At 41.9% G+C, this 18534-nt stretch overlaps 1 protein-coding gene across 1 annotated transcript in view; it reads right to left on the bottom strand.

Annotated features, from left to right (window-relative positions):
* EIF3A (eukaryotic translation initiation factor 3 subunit A) overlaps positions 1-17991 on the bottom strand; it is a 48584-nt gene extending 30593 nt beyond the window's left edge. Inside the window, exons 1-6 of the mRNA XM_065552366.1 lie at positions 17656-17991; positions 6304-6494; positions 5775-5911; positions 3980-4143; positions 2345-2544; positions 755-963 (exon numbers count right to left, since the gene is read on the bottom strand). Coding sequence (XP_065408438.1) covers positions 755-963; positions 2345-2544; positions 3980-4143; positions 5775-5911; positions 6304-6494; positions 17656-17704 — 950 coding nt within the window. The 5' untranslated portion in view covers positions 17705-17991. The remainder of the gene's footprint in view (positions 1-754; positions 964-2344; positions 2545-3979; positions 4144-5774; positions 5912-6303; positions 6495-17655) is intronic.
* Between the last annotated feature and the right edge of the window lie 543 nt (positions 17992-18534).

The following is an 18534-nucleotide window of genomic DNA, read 5'->3' as shown; positions in this document are numbered from 1 at the left end:
AGCTGTGGAATAGCTACTGACATCTCCATAAAATTGATTAATTTGATGTGATAATTTTAAAAAATCAATTAAAAAATAAGTCTAACTTGAATATGTTACGGTAGAAGGTGACATTAAATAAAATCTGAAATATGTGCTAAATGCCCAGATAAGTATGTTTAAGTGGAATGTAAACATCTTCCTTAAATTGTACCTTCCCACCATTTTTTAATTTACAAGGGTTTGTAGGTGAACGTTACAGGTTTACAAACTCCAGAGTTCAGCCATGGATAGCCAACTGCTGCTCACTGAGGGCACCAGCATGCCTCAAAAGCCTTTTCAAGGTCACACTCAGCACTGAGGTGAATAGATTCTATTGTCTGCCTTAATAATGTACATAGAATCTTTCATTCAAAGATCTCAGAGCACTTTACTAACAATAATTAAGTCATGTGAAGTATTTCACCATTTCACAAAATGGAAAACGGAGGCAAGACAGAGGTTTGGTGATTTGCTCAGGGTCTCTGTCTGTGGCCAATATGGTAACAACACCCAGGAGGTCCCAATGCTCACCTTCATTACAAGATTCGTTGAATGTCCTTCTTGCCCTTATTATTGGGACATTCTTTATTTTTCCCTTTAAGCAAAGCTGTTCAGTATCTGATGCCACCCTCTCAAACAAACATTCCATCTGCTTCTTATTACAGGCTAAATTGAATGTATTTGTACATAAGTGATTAAAACCAGAAGCTAGGTGAAAAGCATCTCTCCCCACCTCTGCATCTCCTCTTGGGTGAGATTCTTTCGCATTTCTCTTGACAGGTGATACAGTCGGTGAAGTGTGGATGCATGGAAAAGAGCATTTCCTGATTTCCAGAAGACAGTGGAAACTTTGTGATAGTAATTTGCCATCAGCTGGGGCTTGGGTGGTTTCTTAGACAAGGAGAATAGCCCATGAATATCCTCCACTGCTTTGAAAGCTTCCTAAAATAATGAACAAAAGAATTACTTTCAGTATATTACTTGCAAGAAAATTAGAAAACTAAAAGCTAAACCTTTTAGGAGCATATTTAATATACACAGCTTTATCATTTGAATATATATCTTTATCTGTAATTTTCAACTTGATCAGTTACCCAGAAATAAATACATTCCTTTCTAAGAAAATGATTTACATATATTACATATGATTTACATATATTACATATATTGCAAATACTTTAAAACTATTTGCTAGAGCTGGACAGCGAAAGGAATTCTGTTTTGGTTTCATTCCAATTTGGCACAAAACTAGAAGATTTCAAAATTCTCTATGAAAGGGAAAAAAAACCCAATCTGGGGCAGTCTGCCTGGTGGACTGCTTTGGAGCCACAGACCCTGGAAGCCCAAGGCTACAAAAGATCAATGAGCCTGGACTCCCAGCGAGGGTCTCAGCTCTCTCTGTCAGCCCACCAGGCAGGGTACAAAGGAGCCAGGTGAGTGAGCTGACAAGAAATCAAGCACACAAAGTTGTCAGAAGCCTGCCTGGTTTCCATCGGAACTTCATCAAAATTGAACAATCTTTGCAAAACATTTTGATTTTGACAAATTGGCAAATTCCAATGACAAAATGTCTCCTCAGAATTTCTTCAACAAGCTCTATTTGCCCTCCTCTCCATCTCCCATCTAATCAATAGTGACCAGAACTGCCTTAGATTTATTATATTAGAAGCATGACAAATCTACACCTGATAAAGGAACATAATGGTAATATTTTTAAGATTAATGTAAAACAAATTAATAAAACTTGCATTAATAACTGTAATTTTGACTTTGGCATTTCTCTAAAGGAAAAAGACTGAGTAGAAATAACAAAATAAATTAGTATCTAAATCATAGACAGTCAGATTCCACAATTTTGGGACCTTGAAAATAGTTAGAGAATGGGGACCCCATCACAGATTTAGGTCCCTGCTGAGTGCCTCCAGAAAACCTGATCTCCCCCTTGAGAAAGCAAATTTTCAGAGATGAGGAGGGTCAACTAACTGATTTCCTTCACCTATACTCCAAGCAGTCTTTGGCAACTACATCAACGCCCATAAAAATTCATTTTCCATTGCAAATAGTGGCTTATCTTGAAGTTCTGCTTCTAGACAGCACCAGGATCATCAGATGTTTGATACTTAAAATACACATATAACTACACTATAAATTCAACACATTAAAATTTCACTCTACATCTTCGCATCCCTGTATGTTATTTTAGATCTTGGAGTACACACCACGGAATTCAAAATTTGACGCCAGTTTGGGACTGAGAGTCTATGGATCTTGGTGCAGTAAAGTATTGTGGGTCCTGTTAATAAGCATAAAGTTTAATACATACCTGCCACAATTCCATGCTAATAGCACTGTCCAGCTGTACAAGCCTTGTCTCCAAGTGCATAGACTGGCTCTCAGGATTACTGAGGTTAATTGCTGTACTTTGGTTATGGTGGCGTTGGATCTGCCCTAAATGCATCCTCAGGTTATCGCAGAGTTTACGGAACTCAGCCTTACGAGTGTACTGCAAGCAGAACTTAAAAGCTGTGAAATTGAATGATGTTCATGTTAGCAATATTAACTATTAAATGTTAACTATTAAATAACTATAACATTAGCTATAGCTTCAAACTGCATGATATGAAAATCAAGTTGCCTAAAGATTCTTGATTTGGAGAAGTCCACTGAAAGCCTCTCAAGAGACAAACCAGAGACTCTGCCAGATAATACTATCTTGAGTGTTTTTGCAGATTTACTAAATTAAAAACCTGACAAGATCACTTTATTAGACTGTTTTTAAAATGTTTAACAGAAAACACGGTTCCTTGCTTTTATGTTGTACCAGCCTTTCACAAAGTGTCCAAAATAATTCTCAATAAAACTGTTTGGGTGGTAGAATCTAAAAGTTTCTGGTTCTATGAAAAGCAGAAAAAGATTCTCATCAAGCCCTTACTGCTGAAATTCAGATTAGTCCACTGTGGCAAGTTACTTCAACATTCACAAAAAGGGGGTAAATTCTAGTTTTCTACTTCACCCTCTTTTTAAAATAAAATAAGAGTGCCTGCATTGGGACACTTCTACTCTAACTTACTACTGATGAAATATCCCTTTCTCTCCCAGTGATAGACAGGAGACCGATTCTGGATGAGAAAAATCAGTGTGGCAGAGAACACTGGATGAATGACAGGAAGACCCCTCCAAGGAACAAAGGAGCCCACCCACAATATGAACAATTTTGGGGGACAGAAAAAAAAATCTAGTAACTTGGAGTTGTTTCTTTCAACAAAGGATACAAATATCCATGTTGTTATGAAAATGGAGGAAGATAAATCTAGATTATTTCTTCCACAATCCCACTCAAAAAAGCCCAAAAGGAGATTCTTTATATGCCCACTTCTCTTCTTTCAAAACTCAGATATTAAGGCCAGAAGGACGACCCTGACTTTCTCATCTTTCCTTCTCCTTGGCACAACCCATAACAGTTCACCCAGGTATTCTGACATGGAGTCCAATAATTTTTGATCGAAAGAACAACTATTTCAGCCAGTCAGCTATTGCACCTAAAATTGGTTACATGTCATATCTCATTGGGGGAATAACATTTGCCATAATGGATAACAATGGGGGAAATGTACCTTCTACTTGTGATTAAGAAAATAGGTTCGAGATTAATACGGTACAACACTACTAAATATTCTTAGAGGAAACTCCTGGAAAAAATAAAACTGCTCTTAAAAGATCTGTTATAAGAAGCTACTTGCATCAAGTAGATATTAACTACAGATCCAGCCATCCTGGAGTCAAGGGGCCTCAGGAAGTTCTAAAATATTGTGTGCATGCACACAAGCCTGAGAGATTAATGTGTTTTTCACCAATAGCTTTATTCAAGCAAAAGTAACTTGTAATTTTTCAGCTGAGGGTGTGCACACACAAATGTGCTAAGTCACACTGTAATTTACACTTCATGCTTCCATTTTACCTTGCTGTGCAATATCATGGTAGAGGCGTTCCACTCTAGAATTGTTTCGAAGAAGGTCCAAACACTGTCTGTATGATTCCCATAGAAATTTAACCCAGGGAGTCAAAAGCAACCGATCTGTACGATCTTGAGTGTCTTCCCCACTTACAGCACTTAAGAGAACACTATAATTGAGAAAGTGACAGTTAGTCCCCACGATTCCCGCCCTCATCGCTCACTTACCACTTTCTTATTAAGACCTACAAAACAGCCCAGTCAAACTTGAACGGCTAAGGTTTACTGTATGTTTTTACACGTTCCCAAGACTTTGGCTATTATGAAGAATTTAAAAAGAAGTCATATGCTTGTCAGTGAATTTCAAAGCTAACTCCAGCTCAAGCTGCATCCTATGTAGACAGCTGATGGTACTGGGTGGGAGCCCTGAAAAGCTCAGGTTTCCTTGCTTCTGGTATTCCGCACAACACCAGACGAAAAGACTGTTTTGGGAACACCTCATCTATGAAGTCTTTCCCCCTTCCAGCAAGAGAGCAGTAGACTCCTCTACCAGCCCAGACTTCCTCCCCAATTCCCCTGCAATGCTACCAGAGGGACCAGCAGCCGATTCAGGTGGCTTTCTTGTATCTACTGACATGTGACAAAGCAGAAATTTGTGCTCTGACACTGTTTGGAAAACAGGTACGGTCACACAGTCACTGATTTCTATAACCTTCACAACAGACCACCAGCCTTAAAGTGATATGCCTAAGCAATCTGAAAGGATACATTTTCTAAAAGTCTAGAAGATATGGAAGCTGTCACTATCTGCATGTGTACTTTCTCAACATCCTTATTTAAAATGTCTGTTTTTCTACTTCTAACTAAATCCACCCATTTCTTAGTCTGCAAGATACCAAGTTGTCTACAAATACAAGGTAAATTTACACTTTCAGGAATATCCTAACAAATTTTAAATTATTTCTGAATTTACATGCCTATGAACTAGACCAAATAATTATTCATTTGCCCATACCTGACCAACTACATATTCCATGGTACTGAACAGGATGATGCTTGATTAAATAATCATTTTTGTAAAGGATACATTTGTCACAGGCTGTTAATATCATTTCTTCCCCACCACCCAGCCAACAGACAAATCCCTTCAATCACCAGGTAGTTTGTTTTCCTAAAGGAGGCTTTAACAGATACTTCAAACACAAACACACACCAGAAACATTCCTTCTTAAAATCTGATTTTGGAGAACTGCTTAATTACAGATTTAAAATGATATCAAGAAGATAAGATCTGACAGCATGGTCAAGCACTTTAATGTTTAGACAGCTTGAACTGGGTTCCACCAACTCCCAGACACTCACAGAACCATTTAAATTATTAAATACATAATCTGCCTTAATAAAGTTACATCATAAAAAATATCTGGATATTAACTGAGCAAAATTTACATTTACTCTACAAGTCAGATATGTAATTTATACAATAAAGACAGTTTTTCTAATACTGATGGTTTAATTTTACTCCAAACCTCTTATCTCAAACCTAATCACAAATCTAAAACCAGGACATGTAAATTAAATAGAAAATCTATTTTTAAAATGTACAACTGGTAAGAGCTACATTAAGTCTTATCTAAAAAGACAGTAGAAGCATAGCCTTCAGCAGCAGTAGAAAGTATTTATATTATGATAGCACCCAGAGGCTCCATAGGGGATTAAGATTCCCTTATGCTAGGTGCTGTGAATACACAGAAGAGACAAACCCTTACAAGGGCTTACAATTGAAAGGAAGACCTCCTACCTCTCTGGAGTTTGAATATTATCCAAGTCTTCTATATCTAGCACCATCTGCTGGGACTCTTCCTTGGCAGCTTCCGTTTTTTCTTCAGCTAGTTTCAAATAGGCTCGAACAACATCCTCCAAGGATTTGATGTTCACCTAGATCAAAAGCAGAACATTTGAAGTGGCTTTCTCCGCGCAATGGGAAGCAAATATTGTAAGCATATATTCTAATTAGGGTGGTAAAATCTAAAGCAGGCTTGGATAGAATAAGTCCATAAATCTAAAATCACGTTATTAGTTATTACTTGGATTAAATTTATAATAGTGCCCAGATATACCGATCAAACCTGGAGACCTAGTATATTGGGTGCTCTGCTATCTAGACTCCAGCCCTGCAAGCCGTTCGGCAGACCTCAGCAACTTGCAGGACTGGGGCCCTGGATACAAAACAATTCTATGTTTTAGAAGTAATAAATAAGTTTTAAATATACAACTCTAACGTACATCATGCTGTGGGTGGTAAAGAACAAACATTTCACAATTCCTACCTGCTGGCAAATATTCTTGTACTGATACAATCCTTCCTTTGCCAGGTGGCTCTTGCGGAGGTCCACGCAGAGCTCCAGATACTTCAGCATAATCGGCTCGTGGATTTTTTGCCATGTTCGATGTTTTTTGCTTTTCATAACATCATAAAGAACATCAAGGGCAGGTTGTTTCTTGCCAACCTCAAGAAATTCTGAAAATAAAACTCTTCATTAGACCAGTTACATATGCAAACCAAAAGTTCTTCCACTTAAGATACACATTTTCTATACTTCACATTGTAATTTAGAATTAATTAATAACTGTAACAGTCAAAGTAAACCAATGGTCACATTTAATTGGCTGATCTTATTTTACTGACCAGAGTGAAAATATCAGTTGATGTAATCATGTCTATACTACAACATATGCCTGGGCTTAGACTCAGGTTCAAGCCCAAACCTGCTTTTTGTCCACACACAAATCTGCCTGACTTGGGCCAGTACGCCTTCAGGACCCAGGCCCTATGGCCCAGCAGTGGGGTGGGGTCTGTGCCAAAGTCCCACTGGGACTTGAGTCCAAACTATCATTTTGCAGTGTGGACACAGGTCAGGAACAGGTTCTCAGGATTGTGTCCTGAGAGTCTGCCAATGCTATCCCACAATCCCAGGGGCCAGTGTTTCCTCGCCTTTCTATCCCAAGTCTAGCGAATTGACCACAGGAAATTGAAGCAACCCCCCTGGTTCAAGTATACTCTGTGTTTAATCCTTCCATTTTATTCTGACTGCTGAAATGAAAACACCTCCTGCGTTAGCTGTGGCCCGCAATAGGAAGTCATTTTCCAAGCATGCTGGCACACCTGGTCACAGGACCACAGTCAGATTCTGGTACATCTTTGGTGTGATGTGAACAAGACATTTGACTCCGGTAAGAGTACTAGAAATGACCACGTTTATCAAGAAATATCAGAGAAGCTGGGAGCGCTGGGGATTCAATGGATAGGTAATCAATGCAGAGCAGATCCAGACAGACTATCAGAAAGCCAGGGACGAGAACTGCACCTCTGGGAACTCATCCTGCTCTTTTGTGAGGACTTTGACCAGGTGCTGGGAATTGCGCCAAGCACTGAGCCAACCAATCAGCCAAGATGGTGACCTTCTGACCCCTGAATCTACTACAGCACCAGAAGGAAGACAGCAGCCACCAGATCACTGTTACAAAGTGACTGGTGCTCATGCCAGTCCTGGAGGACGCTTTGCCTCCAGAGCAGCTACAGCACATCCTGGGGCCATACTCAGAGGAGCTGTTTGATGACTTCCCAGAGAAGCAGCCGGCCACAGAACCAGCAGCAGAAACAGAAAAAGCAGAAGTAGCCTGAGGCCTGGCAAGTTTCCGCATCCATGTTTGTTATTAATATACAAATGAGAAATTTCTGGTTTATAACTAAGGTTAAGATTTTGTCACAGGTATTTTTAGCAAAAGTTACAGACAGGTCACGGGTAATAAACAAAAATTCATGGGAACCTGCAACTTTTACTAAATATCCTAAGGGGAAGGAGGGGAACTAACAGTGGGAGCCCTGTTCATTTCCCTATGAATTCTGATCCAATCTTGGGTGATAGCTGCAAACTTTTCTCATAGTACAAACACCAGAAGGGTAATCACATTTCAGAGCAGGGTGATTTTTCTAGGCCCTCTTCTGCAGGTCACCATCTCATTCCACTCATAGATGTGTTGCTCACTCACTGCAAATTGAAAACCCCTTTAGCAAAAATGGCTGGCTTGCCACCAGTAGCCTGGAACAGAATATCCCTTTGACATTCAGGAATCTCCAGAATACTGACTGCCTAAAAGGATTGTGAAACTATAGGTAGTAAACCACAGCAAGTTTGCTTCCATGGTTTGTACCCCTGCCCCCCAACCCAAGCTACAGTGGTCAGCAATTTTTAAAGATAGGTGAAATTTACAAATGATATTTCTGTTGTGTGTGAAGGCTTTACATATACTAGCTCTTATTGTTCACAGAGCATCTGGGAACTAAAATTTAGCTCTCCAAATACACTGAAGGAGTTTTACAAAGTATCATTTTTTGGCCTGGAGATTCCAAAGACACTTCTGCGATGATGCAGACTTCTGTAATACTGAAACAATCCTGTTTTATTTCTGTTTTCAAGCTGTTCTACTTCTGCATGCCAGACACAGTCCAGCAGGAAGCTGGGGTGTCGCACTGTCAAAATGCAAAGAGGATGTTTGTCTGAGACGACCTCATGGTAGACATCCTGGACGGGGCAGCCACCACTACCAGAGGGAGAAGAATTCATGACAAAGTTAAAGGCAAAGAGAGGCAAAGAGTGTGAGGAGAAACTTGCAGTGTAGTTTTTTGAGCAGGAATGTCACTTGAGAGAAAGACCTATTTGAGAGGCTGCTTGCTAAAAGCTGCGAGAGTGAGGCTCCTGGCTCCACCCACACCTGCTGAGCCAACACCATGTCCTGAGTCCCCTCCATGCCACCACATCCTGCAAACCAGGAACTCTCTAGACAATTCTATGGTTCTGTGGTTCATGCAACCAGGACTGAACGCTAGCTGGACTAGGAAAATGTACCCAGTGCAGTCCCACACCCCCATGTAGCAGCTCCTATTGCACACAAAATGCCCTAGAAGGGCAAAGAACAGGGAGGCTGGGGACACTCATAAGTCAGAGCGTTTCAATTTTTTGTGTGCGCGCGCACTGGTTTCATGGTTTTGCACTGTTCACTCTTTGTGTATGCACTTGATTTTATTTCATTTCTCTTTTGGTCATTTCATGGCAGCTGGCCTGCCTATAAGGCTGTTAATATTGTTAACAGGATTGTATCGCAGAATGACAAAGGCTTTGGATTCATTAACAAAGTTTATTACTATCACTACAGATGAATTGCATAAAATATATATTGAAAAGAAGATAAAAACATGATGAGGCATAACTGGGAAGTTGTATACAACAAAACGTCTCAATATATCTTTTCAAATCCATAAGTAAAAAACACAGTTCATCTTATCCATAAGTAAAAATGCATAAAAACCACCATCCCCACTATCACATTGTAAGCAGTTATTTCATCCACAATTAAAAAAATTCATAATAGTCACTGCCCCTCCCCCAGTGATAGTACTTAGTTTACTGTTGATATTGCTGTTCAGATGCATTCAGAATCATCATCTTCATCCACTGGTCCATGAAAGTTCATAATGTGAGTGCACAAAGCATCCCTGATTTCTGTTGCATGAGTGAATCCTGCTCCAGTTGTGACAGGTGCACTTTCTGGTTGAGTTTACTGGCCCAACAATCCATCACTATCATGCGTCCACTCCAGACGAAATGGCTCGCCTATGACTTCACAAACTTTGTGAAGAGCACAGCAAGCCACAATAATGCAGAGGATTCCAAACGATTCTGTAAACAGCACCAAATGCACATTCAACCACCATTCTACATCTACTTAGCGTGTAATTAAACTTCCTTTTGCCAGAGTCTCTGTGATCAGGGTTCTGTTTCATAACTCTAGGCAAAAGAGGATACCCATGAGTCCCCTAGAACAACAGTGCGGAGAGTTACTCCATTATGACAATGTCATTTGGTAGGTCCCAGTCTGCCCATGAAGGTAAACTCCCAATCGGCAGCAAATCCTATTATCATGCACTTTTCCACAAATCAGTCTCTGTGGTCGAAAAGAGCCTGAACAACAATGGAATAATATCCTTTTGTAGTTTAGATACTCTTGTGCTCCTTGAGGAGGGCAAACTATGGGAACATTAGTCCCATCAATGGCCCTGGTGCAGTTTGGAAACACTATTCTCTCAAAAGCAGCAATTATTTCAGGCACATTGTTTATGCCCACTACCTTTGGATAAATTACATGCAATACTGCCTCACATACTTCTGCTACCAGTCAACTTGCCAACACCAAACTGATTAGCAACGGATCTGCAGCATCATGAGTAGCTAGCTTCCAGATGTTTATAGCAAACCACTTCTGACATGACCTCCCTCATGAGTGTGTCCTGATACTGGAAGGTCAAGACAAACTGTTCACAAAGCTCTAGAAATGTTACTTTCTTCACGCACAACTTCTGGACAAACTGCTGGTCATCCCAGGTCCGTAAGAGGAGATCCCACCAGTTTCAGAAGCACCAGTCTTGAGAGGGAGCATCAGCAGCTATACCAAGAGCCACAAGCAGCATCTGCCAGTTAGACTCTGCCATGTCTGTATCATTCTCCACCTCCTAGATGTGCTTCGGTAGGACAGAAAACGCTGCCCAAATGCCCACCAGTATCTCATGGATGCTCTGCCCGTTTCCTGAAGTGAAAGTGCAAGCAGTACAAGTTCTTCAAATGGTACCTCCAGACTGGCTCCAGACGTCTGTGCAGACCCAAAGACGGCTCAGCTGGAAGTGTTGGTGGGCAGAGGCAACTTCTGGTAAAATGCTGCTGGATGGAGAGTCAAGTTTTCCCACACTGCACTATGAACCAAGGGCTACAGCTGGGGAGGGCACTAGGAAGCCTGGGATAAGCTGCTTTGACTCGGGTCTGTGCAGTACGGTGTGGACACATGAGTGCTGGTGTGAGACCCTAGTCCAGAAATTCTAAACCCATGGTTACTGTTAAGCGTGGACAGTTAAGCATGAGCTATGAAATGCCTAGTCTGTGGATTTGAGTCCCACAGACCCTGGCTTACACTGCAGTGTAGACATACCCTACGGCTCTGATCCTTCAGTAACATCAGTGAAGTCAGACTTCCATGCAGGCACAAAGCAAAGGTCTACCTTTGTGGCTATAAATGCAGGATCAGAGTCTATATAAGTATTATTAATAATATACAGGGAAATCTATACACCCACTTTTAAGGATCATTCCATCAAGGAAGACTGCTAACCCTTTTACCAGCCCTCAAGTGCAGAGGCTGAGTGGTTGCAGTTATTAACAGGACCTCACACTGTAATCATGGCTCAATTGTGCCCTCCCTGTAGCATGTGTAAAGTGGAGCATGAAATACACCAAGCCATTCAGGAGCAAACTACACTGGAGCAGCACACAGAACTTCCAAGATATACACAGGGACTAACAAAAGGCATTTTTAAACTGTGTAACAGCAATAAAAAAAATTGGAAAAGGGAGGCAAAAGAGATGAGAGGATGAAGAGGACAGAAAAAAATATGACAGAAAAGAGGAGCTTAGATAAAAGGTAGAGGAAAACAGGTGGGTAAAGGGGCCAGTATTTTCCAAAATCCTTAAAAACTGGTGGTATCCCCCACAAGTGAGGAAATAGGCAATGGAGGGGGGGGGGGGAGAATCAGAGAAACAAAGAAATGACAAAGTGGTAACACAAGAGAAGAAAATCCTAGCTGCCAGAGCAGCACATCACCTGCTGTATCAGTCTAACAGTCAGAGCTACCTTCAAAAAACAACATCTAAGTTGTCAAAGTGGTGGAAGAGCTAGCAACTCTATGGGAAAGTTACATGTGTATTCAGTATTTATCTCTTAAGAAATCAGAACTTTAAAATGGAAATAAAGTTATAATATTGCTAATGGTTTCCACAATATAAATCAAGAAAAACAAAAGTGGCATTTCAGTTCTGGAACCGTACTACTAAAATGCTAGGCTAGTTTATGTGAGCAGTCATTTTGCGCAAGAGGAACTGACTCCTCCCTCTGTATGTACAACAGTATATAAATTAGTGTTACAAAAACTGGATATCCCATGACATTCAGCATCATTTTAAATTCACCATGATGTTTTTAAATAAAACTACAGACAGTTTATAATTTAGGTTGTTCTTACTGCTGAACACAGCATATGGGTTAATTACCGCTTGGCTTTGGAGGTTTAACCTATGAGAATAAACATGACAGACTAGTTCAGTCTTGCAGCGAGAATATTAGTCTGCCCAGTCATGATTCTCAGTGCTGACTACAGCATACAATTAATGCCTATGATTTTGGGCCTTTTAATTTTTAAGCTCATGTAGGACAAGTTCTTGCAGCAGATCAAGTAATTAATGGTAATTTAGCAGAAACTTTAACAAAAGCAAGAGCACCCAAAGAGTTCCTGAAGGGCCAAATTGCAACACAGCCCTTCTACATCACTATATCTGAGATGTGGAAGATTAATAATTCTAAACCTAGCCAAATTTAAATTATTCATCCTTCAATGGCTATGCAAAACACCCTACTTTGTGTTATTGTTTTCTATCCCATAGCCTTTAAATCCTTTTTTTTTTTTCAACTACATCACCTAAATTAAGAAGCTATCAGCTGTTCAAGACAAAAGCTGAACTATCTCCTCTCATAGGATATGACTGAGCTGGTAGACTGGAACAAATGATCCAGTTTCTATACAAGTCTGGGAGTTGGTTGAGGCTCAATCCTGACAAGACAAAGATAATGTTAGAAAACTAGCAAAAGACTCAAACTAACAGCAAAAAATTTTTGTAGGTACAGCAGAAACAGGAAGCCTGCCAAACAATTAGTGGGACCAGAGGACGATCATGGTGCTAAAGGAGTATTTAAGGAAGATAAGATCATTGCGCGTAGAAGCTAAATAAATTCTTTGCATCGATCTTCACTGCAGAGGATGTGAAGGAGATTCCCACACCTACGCCATACCTTTTAGGTGACAAATACCAGATTGAGGAATCAGAGGAGGTTTTGGAACAAATTGATAAATTAAACAGTAATAAGTCACTAATATTCACCCAAGAGTGCTGAAGTATGTAGCCATATCAGCTTCTGTACCAGATGACTGGAGAATAGCTAATGTGACACCGATGTTTTAAAAAGCCTCCAGAGGCGATCCTGGCAATCATAGGCCAGTAAGCCTAACTTCAGTACCAGGCAAACTGGTTGAAAAGTAGCAAAGAACAGAATTATCAGACAAATAAATGAACGTGATTTGTTGTGGAACTGTCAACACAGCTTTTGTAAAGGAGTATCAAGTCTCACCAATCTATGAAAATTCTTTCAGGGTGTCAACAAACACATGGACAAGAATAATCCAGTGGATATAGTGTACTTGGACTTTCAGAAAGCCTTTGACAAAGTCCCTCACCAAAGGCTCTCGAGCAAAGTATACAATCACAGGATAAGAGGGAAGGTGCTCTCATGGATCAGTAACTGATTTAAAGATAGGAAACAAAGGGTAGAAATAAATGGTCAATTTTCACAATGGAGAGGTAAATATCAGCATCCCCCAGGGATCAATACTGGGACCAGTGCTGTTCAACATATTCATAAATGATCTGGAAAAAGAAGTAAACACTGAGGTGGCAAAATCTGTAGATGATACAAAATTACTCAAGGTAGTAAAGTCCAAAGCAGACTGCAAAGAGTTACAGAGGCATCTTAGAAAATTGGGTGACTGGGCAACAAAATGGCAGATGGAATTCAATGTTGATAAAGGCAAAGTTATGCACATTGGAAAACATAATCTCAACTATACATATAAAATGATGGGGTCCAACTTAGCTTTTACCACTCAGGAAAGGGATCTTGGATTCACTGTGGATGGTTCTTTGATGGTTCTTTTGACTGCTGACTCAGCAGCAGTCAAAAAGGCTAACAATGTTAGGAACCATTTGAAAGGGATAGATAATAAGACCGAAAATATCATAATGCCCCTATATAAATCCATCCCACATTCACACCTTAAATTCTGCAGTTTGGTCGCCCAATCCCCAAAAAAGATATATTACAACTGGAAAAGGTATAGAGACGGACAACAAAAATGATTAAGGGTATGGAACAACTTGCATAGGAGAAGAGATTAAAAAGACTGGGATTTTTTTAGCTTGGAAAAGAGATGACTAAGGGGGGATATGATAGAGGTCTACAAAATCATGAATGGTGTGGGAAAAGTGAGTGTTATTTACTCTTCTACATAAAACAAGAACCAGCGGTCACCCAATGAAATTAATAGGCAGCAAGTTTAAAACAAACATAAGGAAGTATTTCTTCACATACCGCTCAATCAACCTGTGGAACTCACTGCCAGGGATGTTGTGAAGGCCAAAAGTATAATTGGGTTCAAAAAAGAATTAGGTAAATTTATGGGGGATAGGTCCATCAATGGCTATGAGCCAAGATGAGCAGATCCTATAAATGTTGATGTAACCCCATGCTCTGAGTGCCAGAAGCTTGGAGTAGACGATAGAGGATGGATCACTTGATGACTGCCTGTTCTATTCATTCCTTCTGAAGCATCTGGTGTTGGCCGCTATCAGAAGAGAAGATACTGGGCTTGGTTTGACCCAGTATGGCCATTCTTGTGTTCTTAAAAGCTGGGCAACACCCTTGCCTGTGGGAGCATGTCCACTATTTGCAACGTAAGTTCTCATTAGAAACCATATTAAATTCTCTAATTTCTCAGTTCTCAGGTTTCATTATTAAATTTTTGTATTACATTGTGACTAGGGCTCCCAGACATGGACCAGGAGTCCATTGTGCTAGACACTGTATAAACAGAGCAAAAAGACAATCCCTGCCCAAAAGAATTTAGAATCTAAATGTAAGACAAAAGACAACAGGTGGACAGACAAGGGAGTACAAGGATACTATGAGACAGTATTAGTTAGCATGATTGGTGGTAGTCTTGACACACCAGTGGCCTAACTGTGGTCAAGTGTTTTGTAGGCACTATGTCAGAGGAGAGTTTTAAGGAGAGATCTGAAGAAGGATAATGGGATAGCTTTGAGGATGTGTACAGAAAGCTGTTCCAAAGCACAAGGGGCAGCATGGGAGAAAGTACAAAGGTGACTGTTTGAGTATGTAACAAGTAGGTGATGGAGCCTGGCATAATCAGAAGTGGGAGTTGTCATTTTGCTAGTGCAGAGATGGGCAAACTATGGCCCGCGGGACCCTCCTGCCCAGCCTGAGTTCCTGGTGTCAGGGGGGGCTGTCAGGGAACAGGGGGGGTTGGATGGGGCAGGAGTCCCGGGGAGGAGGGGGCGTCGTCAAGGGGCAAGAAGTAGGGAGGGATAGGGGGTGGGGGCCAGGCCACGTCTGGCTGTTTGGGGAGGCACAGCCACCCCTAACCAGCCCTGCATACAATTTCTGAAACCCAATGCGGCCCTTAGGCCAAAAAGTTTGCCCGCCCCGTGCTAGTGAATGACACACGATAGGTAGGGCTGGCATAGGTTGTGAAGGGCCTTGAAAATGAAGACCAGCAGCTTACGTTTGATAGATAAAAGGGTGCCATTAGAGGGATTCAAAGAGAGGGTGATACGGTCTAAGAAACAGGCTAGGAAAATGATATTTGCACAACATTCTGAATGGGGAAAGACCATATTTGTTAAGACGAGAGACAAGCATGTTGCCATAACTGAGATGTGATATGATGAGAGCCTGAATGAGAGTTTTAGCTGTGTGGGTGGACAGGAAAAACCATATCAGTGGCAGTGGCCAACTGCAATTTTTACCCCATCTGTTATTAGACAGGAAAAATATCCTTTTTTGACATAGACCTTGCTACAATTATCTACACCTTTGTTTCTTTAAGATAAGATTACTGGAACATGCTCCACATATGGCTATATGTAGAGCCCATTCAGAGACTGAAGCAAATGCAAAATGCAACCACCCACTTTTCAATACATCGCATACAAAATACAAACACCAGATCTTCCTTTCCCCCATATCCTGGAGTTACAAAGATAATTTTTTGGGCTTATTTCACCATGGCAGTCCTATAAATGTTGATTTAAATCTTAATGTTAAATGTTATTTAATTTGTGTTAAGTATCATAAAAATCAAAATAATGAAATTGTGAAGTTTAATTAATCAAAATCTTGGCAGGTGCCTACGCACTTTGCCATCAGATGAATGACTAAAGACTGACCTGCATCTTGAGTGCAGGAAATACAGAACCTGGGTAGTTTGGCTGTCATTCAGACAGATGTAATTTAAAGATTACTGTAATCATTGTTTTGGAGGGCAGATAGTCTTTTTGGACAGGATTTTCAAAGGACCTTAGAGTGTTAGGTCTTCTAGATGGTTTTTGCTGGCTGTTTAAAACAGGTTACACTGAATATAAAAAGCGTTAAATTTGTATATTCAATTTGGTAGGAGTCTGTTGATAACCACAGCCAGTCAGGCTTTATTCTTGGAAGCTGGTAAGGGGTACTTCAGCAGCAGCCCTTAGTGATAGCCTTAAAACAGGGTGTGCATATGTCCCAGCATACTACTGTTTATACAGTGAGTTTCATAACTGATATTTTTGCTGTCTATAAAATAAGATCAGTTAACTAGGAGTGGGTTGTTAAATATGGGGCCTGTAAAGAACACTATGGGGACAGTAGTTGACCACATATACATATCTCAAACTCCAGCAGGACTGATTCAGCCAAATGTACTGAGAAAGAAACAGAGTTCCACACAGTGTATTTTGCAGGGGTCTCTCATATAAAACCTTTAATAAACAAAGTTCTGTTCACTCTGCATCAATATTAAAAATACCATGGCAGTTGCCCAGTGACTAGTGTGTGTAAATGAACAGTGTGTCATACACAACAGTTTGTCAACTGGCAAAACAGGTCTGTGTGATGTCAATACTTTGCTCATTTTACTGTAACTCTGTCTTCCCTCATCCCACTGGTTTGTCTCATCCATATGGCAGCATTTTGTCACACCCTAATTTGTGCATATTTAGAGTTAAGGGCTGTCCTTTTACTGAGTGTCTGCAGAGACGGATTGTGGATTCATGTGCCAGGATGCTGCTCCAATACAAACAGATAAATTGAGTGGAGTGTGCCCTTGACCTCCTTCCCCCTGGTGCCACGCAGTGTGCTGTACAATAGCTGACGGCTTCCCTTCGTTTCATCAGAGGCAGTGGCTGTTGCAGCAGTACTGGGAGACAGTCTAGGAAACGCTGCCGTGTGAGAGACGGCGTTTACATGAGATCGGCCGAGGGCCAGCGGCGTATTCGGTGCGGCACAAAACCGGGGCAGTTGCCGTCCCCAGGCGCCTCCGCTCGGAATCGGACCCAGGCAGCGCAGGGCAGCCGTGAGGGTTTATTGTCACACATGTCCCGCCCGCGCCACATGGCCGGGCAGGGGCCCGCTGAGGCGGCGACTCCCCACACGGGGGAGGAGGAGCCAGGCGGCGCCGTCTGCTACCGCTCGGGCGGGCGGGAGGCCCCACGCGGGGGAAATGCGCAATGTGCCCCCCACCCCCCAGGCTCCCTGCCCCCGGGACGGGTCCTGCCTTGGCCTCCCAGGGTGCTGATCCCTGCGCCGGGGCCAGGCCTAGGCCGGGGCCTTCGCCACCCAGCTACAATGGGCCGCGACGGGGGGACCGTCCGGGGAGGGGAGCGGGGCAGGCCCTGAGCCCCGCCCGCACTCACCGTTCGCCCGCTTCAGGGCATTCTCGGGCCGCTGGAAATACACCGGCATGATGGCGGCGGGGGCAGCAGCTTCTCCTCACAGGGCGGCGGCGGGTGGCTCCGTACGCCCAGCCAGGCAGCCTGCTGGGCCGGAAAGGGAGAGCACCACGTGACCCACACGCACCGACGTGTCCAGAAGCGGAAACCCCTCCTCCCTCCGTGCAGCTTGCCAGGGGTGGTACAGTCCGGCCCGGAGCAACTAGCCCTCCGAGAATTCCCCCTAGCGGAGAGGGTAGCGCGCTGTAGGATAGCGCTAGCCAGGGTTACAGGTTCGAATCCGCTGTTCCCCTAAGTAGTGATGAGATGGCTCGTAGGGTAGATGCGCGTAGGGAGAGGCCTTGCTGTGTGATAAAAAGTGTGTGCTGCGAGAGGCTATAATGTAGAAAAAGCTGCATACAGAGGCTGACCAGATAGCAAGGATGGGGGGGGTAATAGGAGCCTATATAACCATGGTTTCAGAGTAGCAGCCGTGTTAGTCTGTATCCGCAAAAAGAACAGGAGTACTTGTGGCACCTTAGAGACTAACAAATTTATTAGAGCATAAGCTTTCGTGGACTACAGCCCACTTCTTCGGATGCATATAGAATGGAACATATATTGAGGAGATATATATACACACATATAGAGAGCATAAACAGGTGGGAGTTGTCTTACCAACTCTGAGAGGCCAATTAAGTAAGAGAAAAAAAACTTTTGAAGTGATAATCAAGCTAGCCCAGTACAGACAGTTTGATAAGAAGTGTGAGCATACTTACAAGGGGAGATAGATTCAATGTTTGTAATGGCTCAGCCATTCCCAGTTCTTATTCAATCCTTTGTTGATTGTGTCTAGTTTGCATA

The sequence above is a fragment of the Chrysemys picta genome, chromosome 7, assembly GCF_011386835.1.
Source record: "Chrysemys picta bellii isolate R12L10 chromosome 7, ASM1138683v2, whole genome shotgun sequence".
In the NCBI taxonomy this organism is placed as follows: Eukaryota; Metazoa; Chordata; order Testudines; family Emydidae; genus Chrysemys; species Chrysemys picta.
The sequence above is the reverse complement of the archived record's forward strand: the minus strand, read 5'-3'. Positions and strand labels throughout refer to the sequence as shown.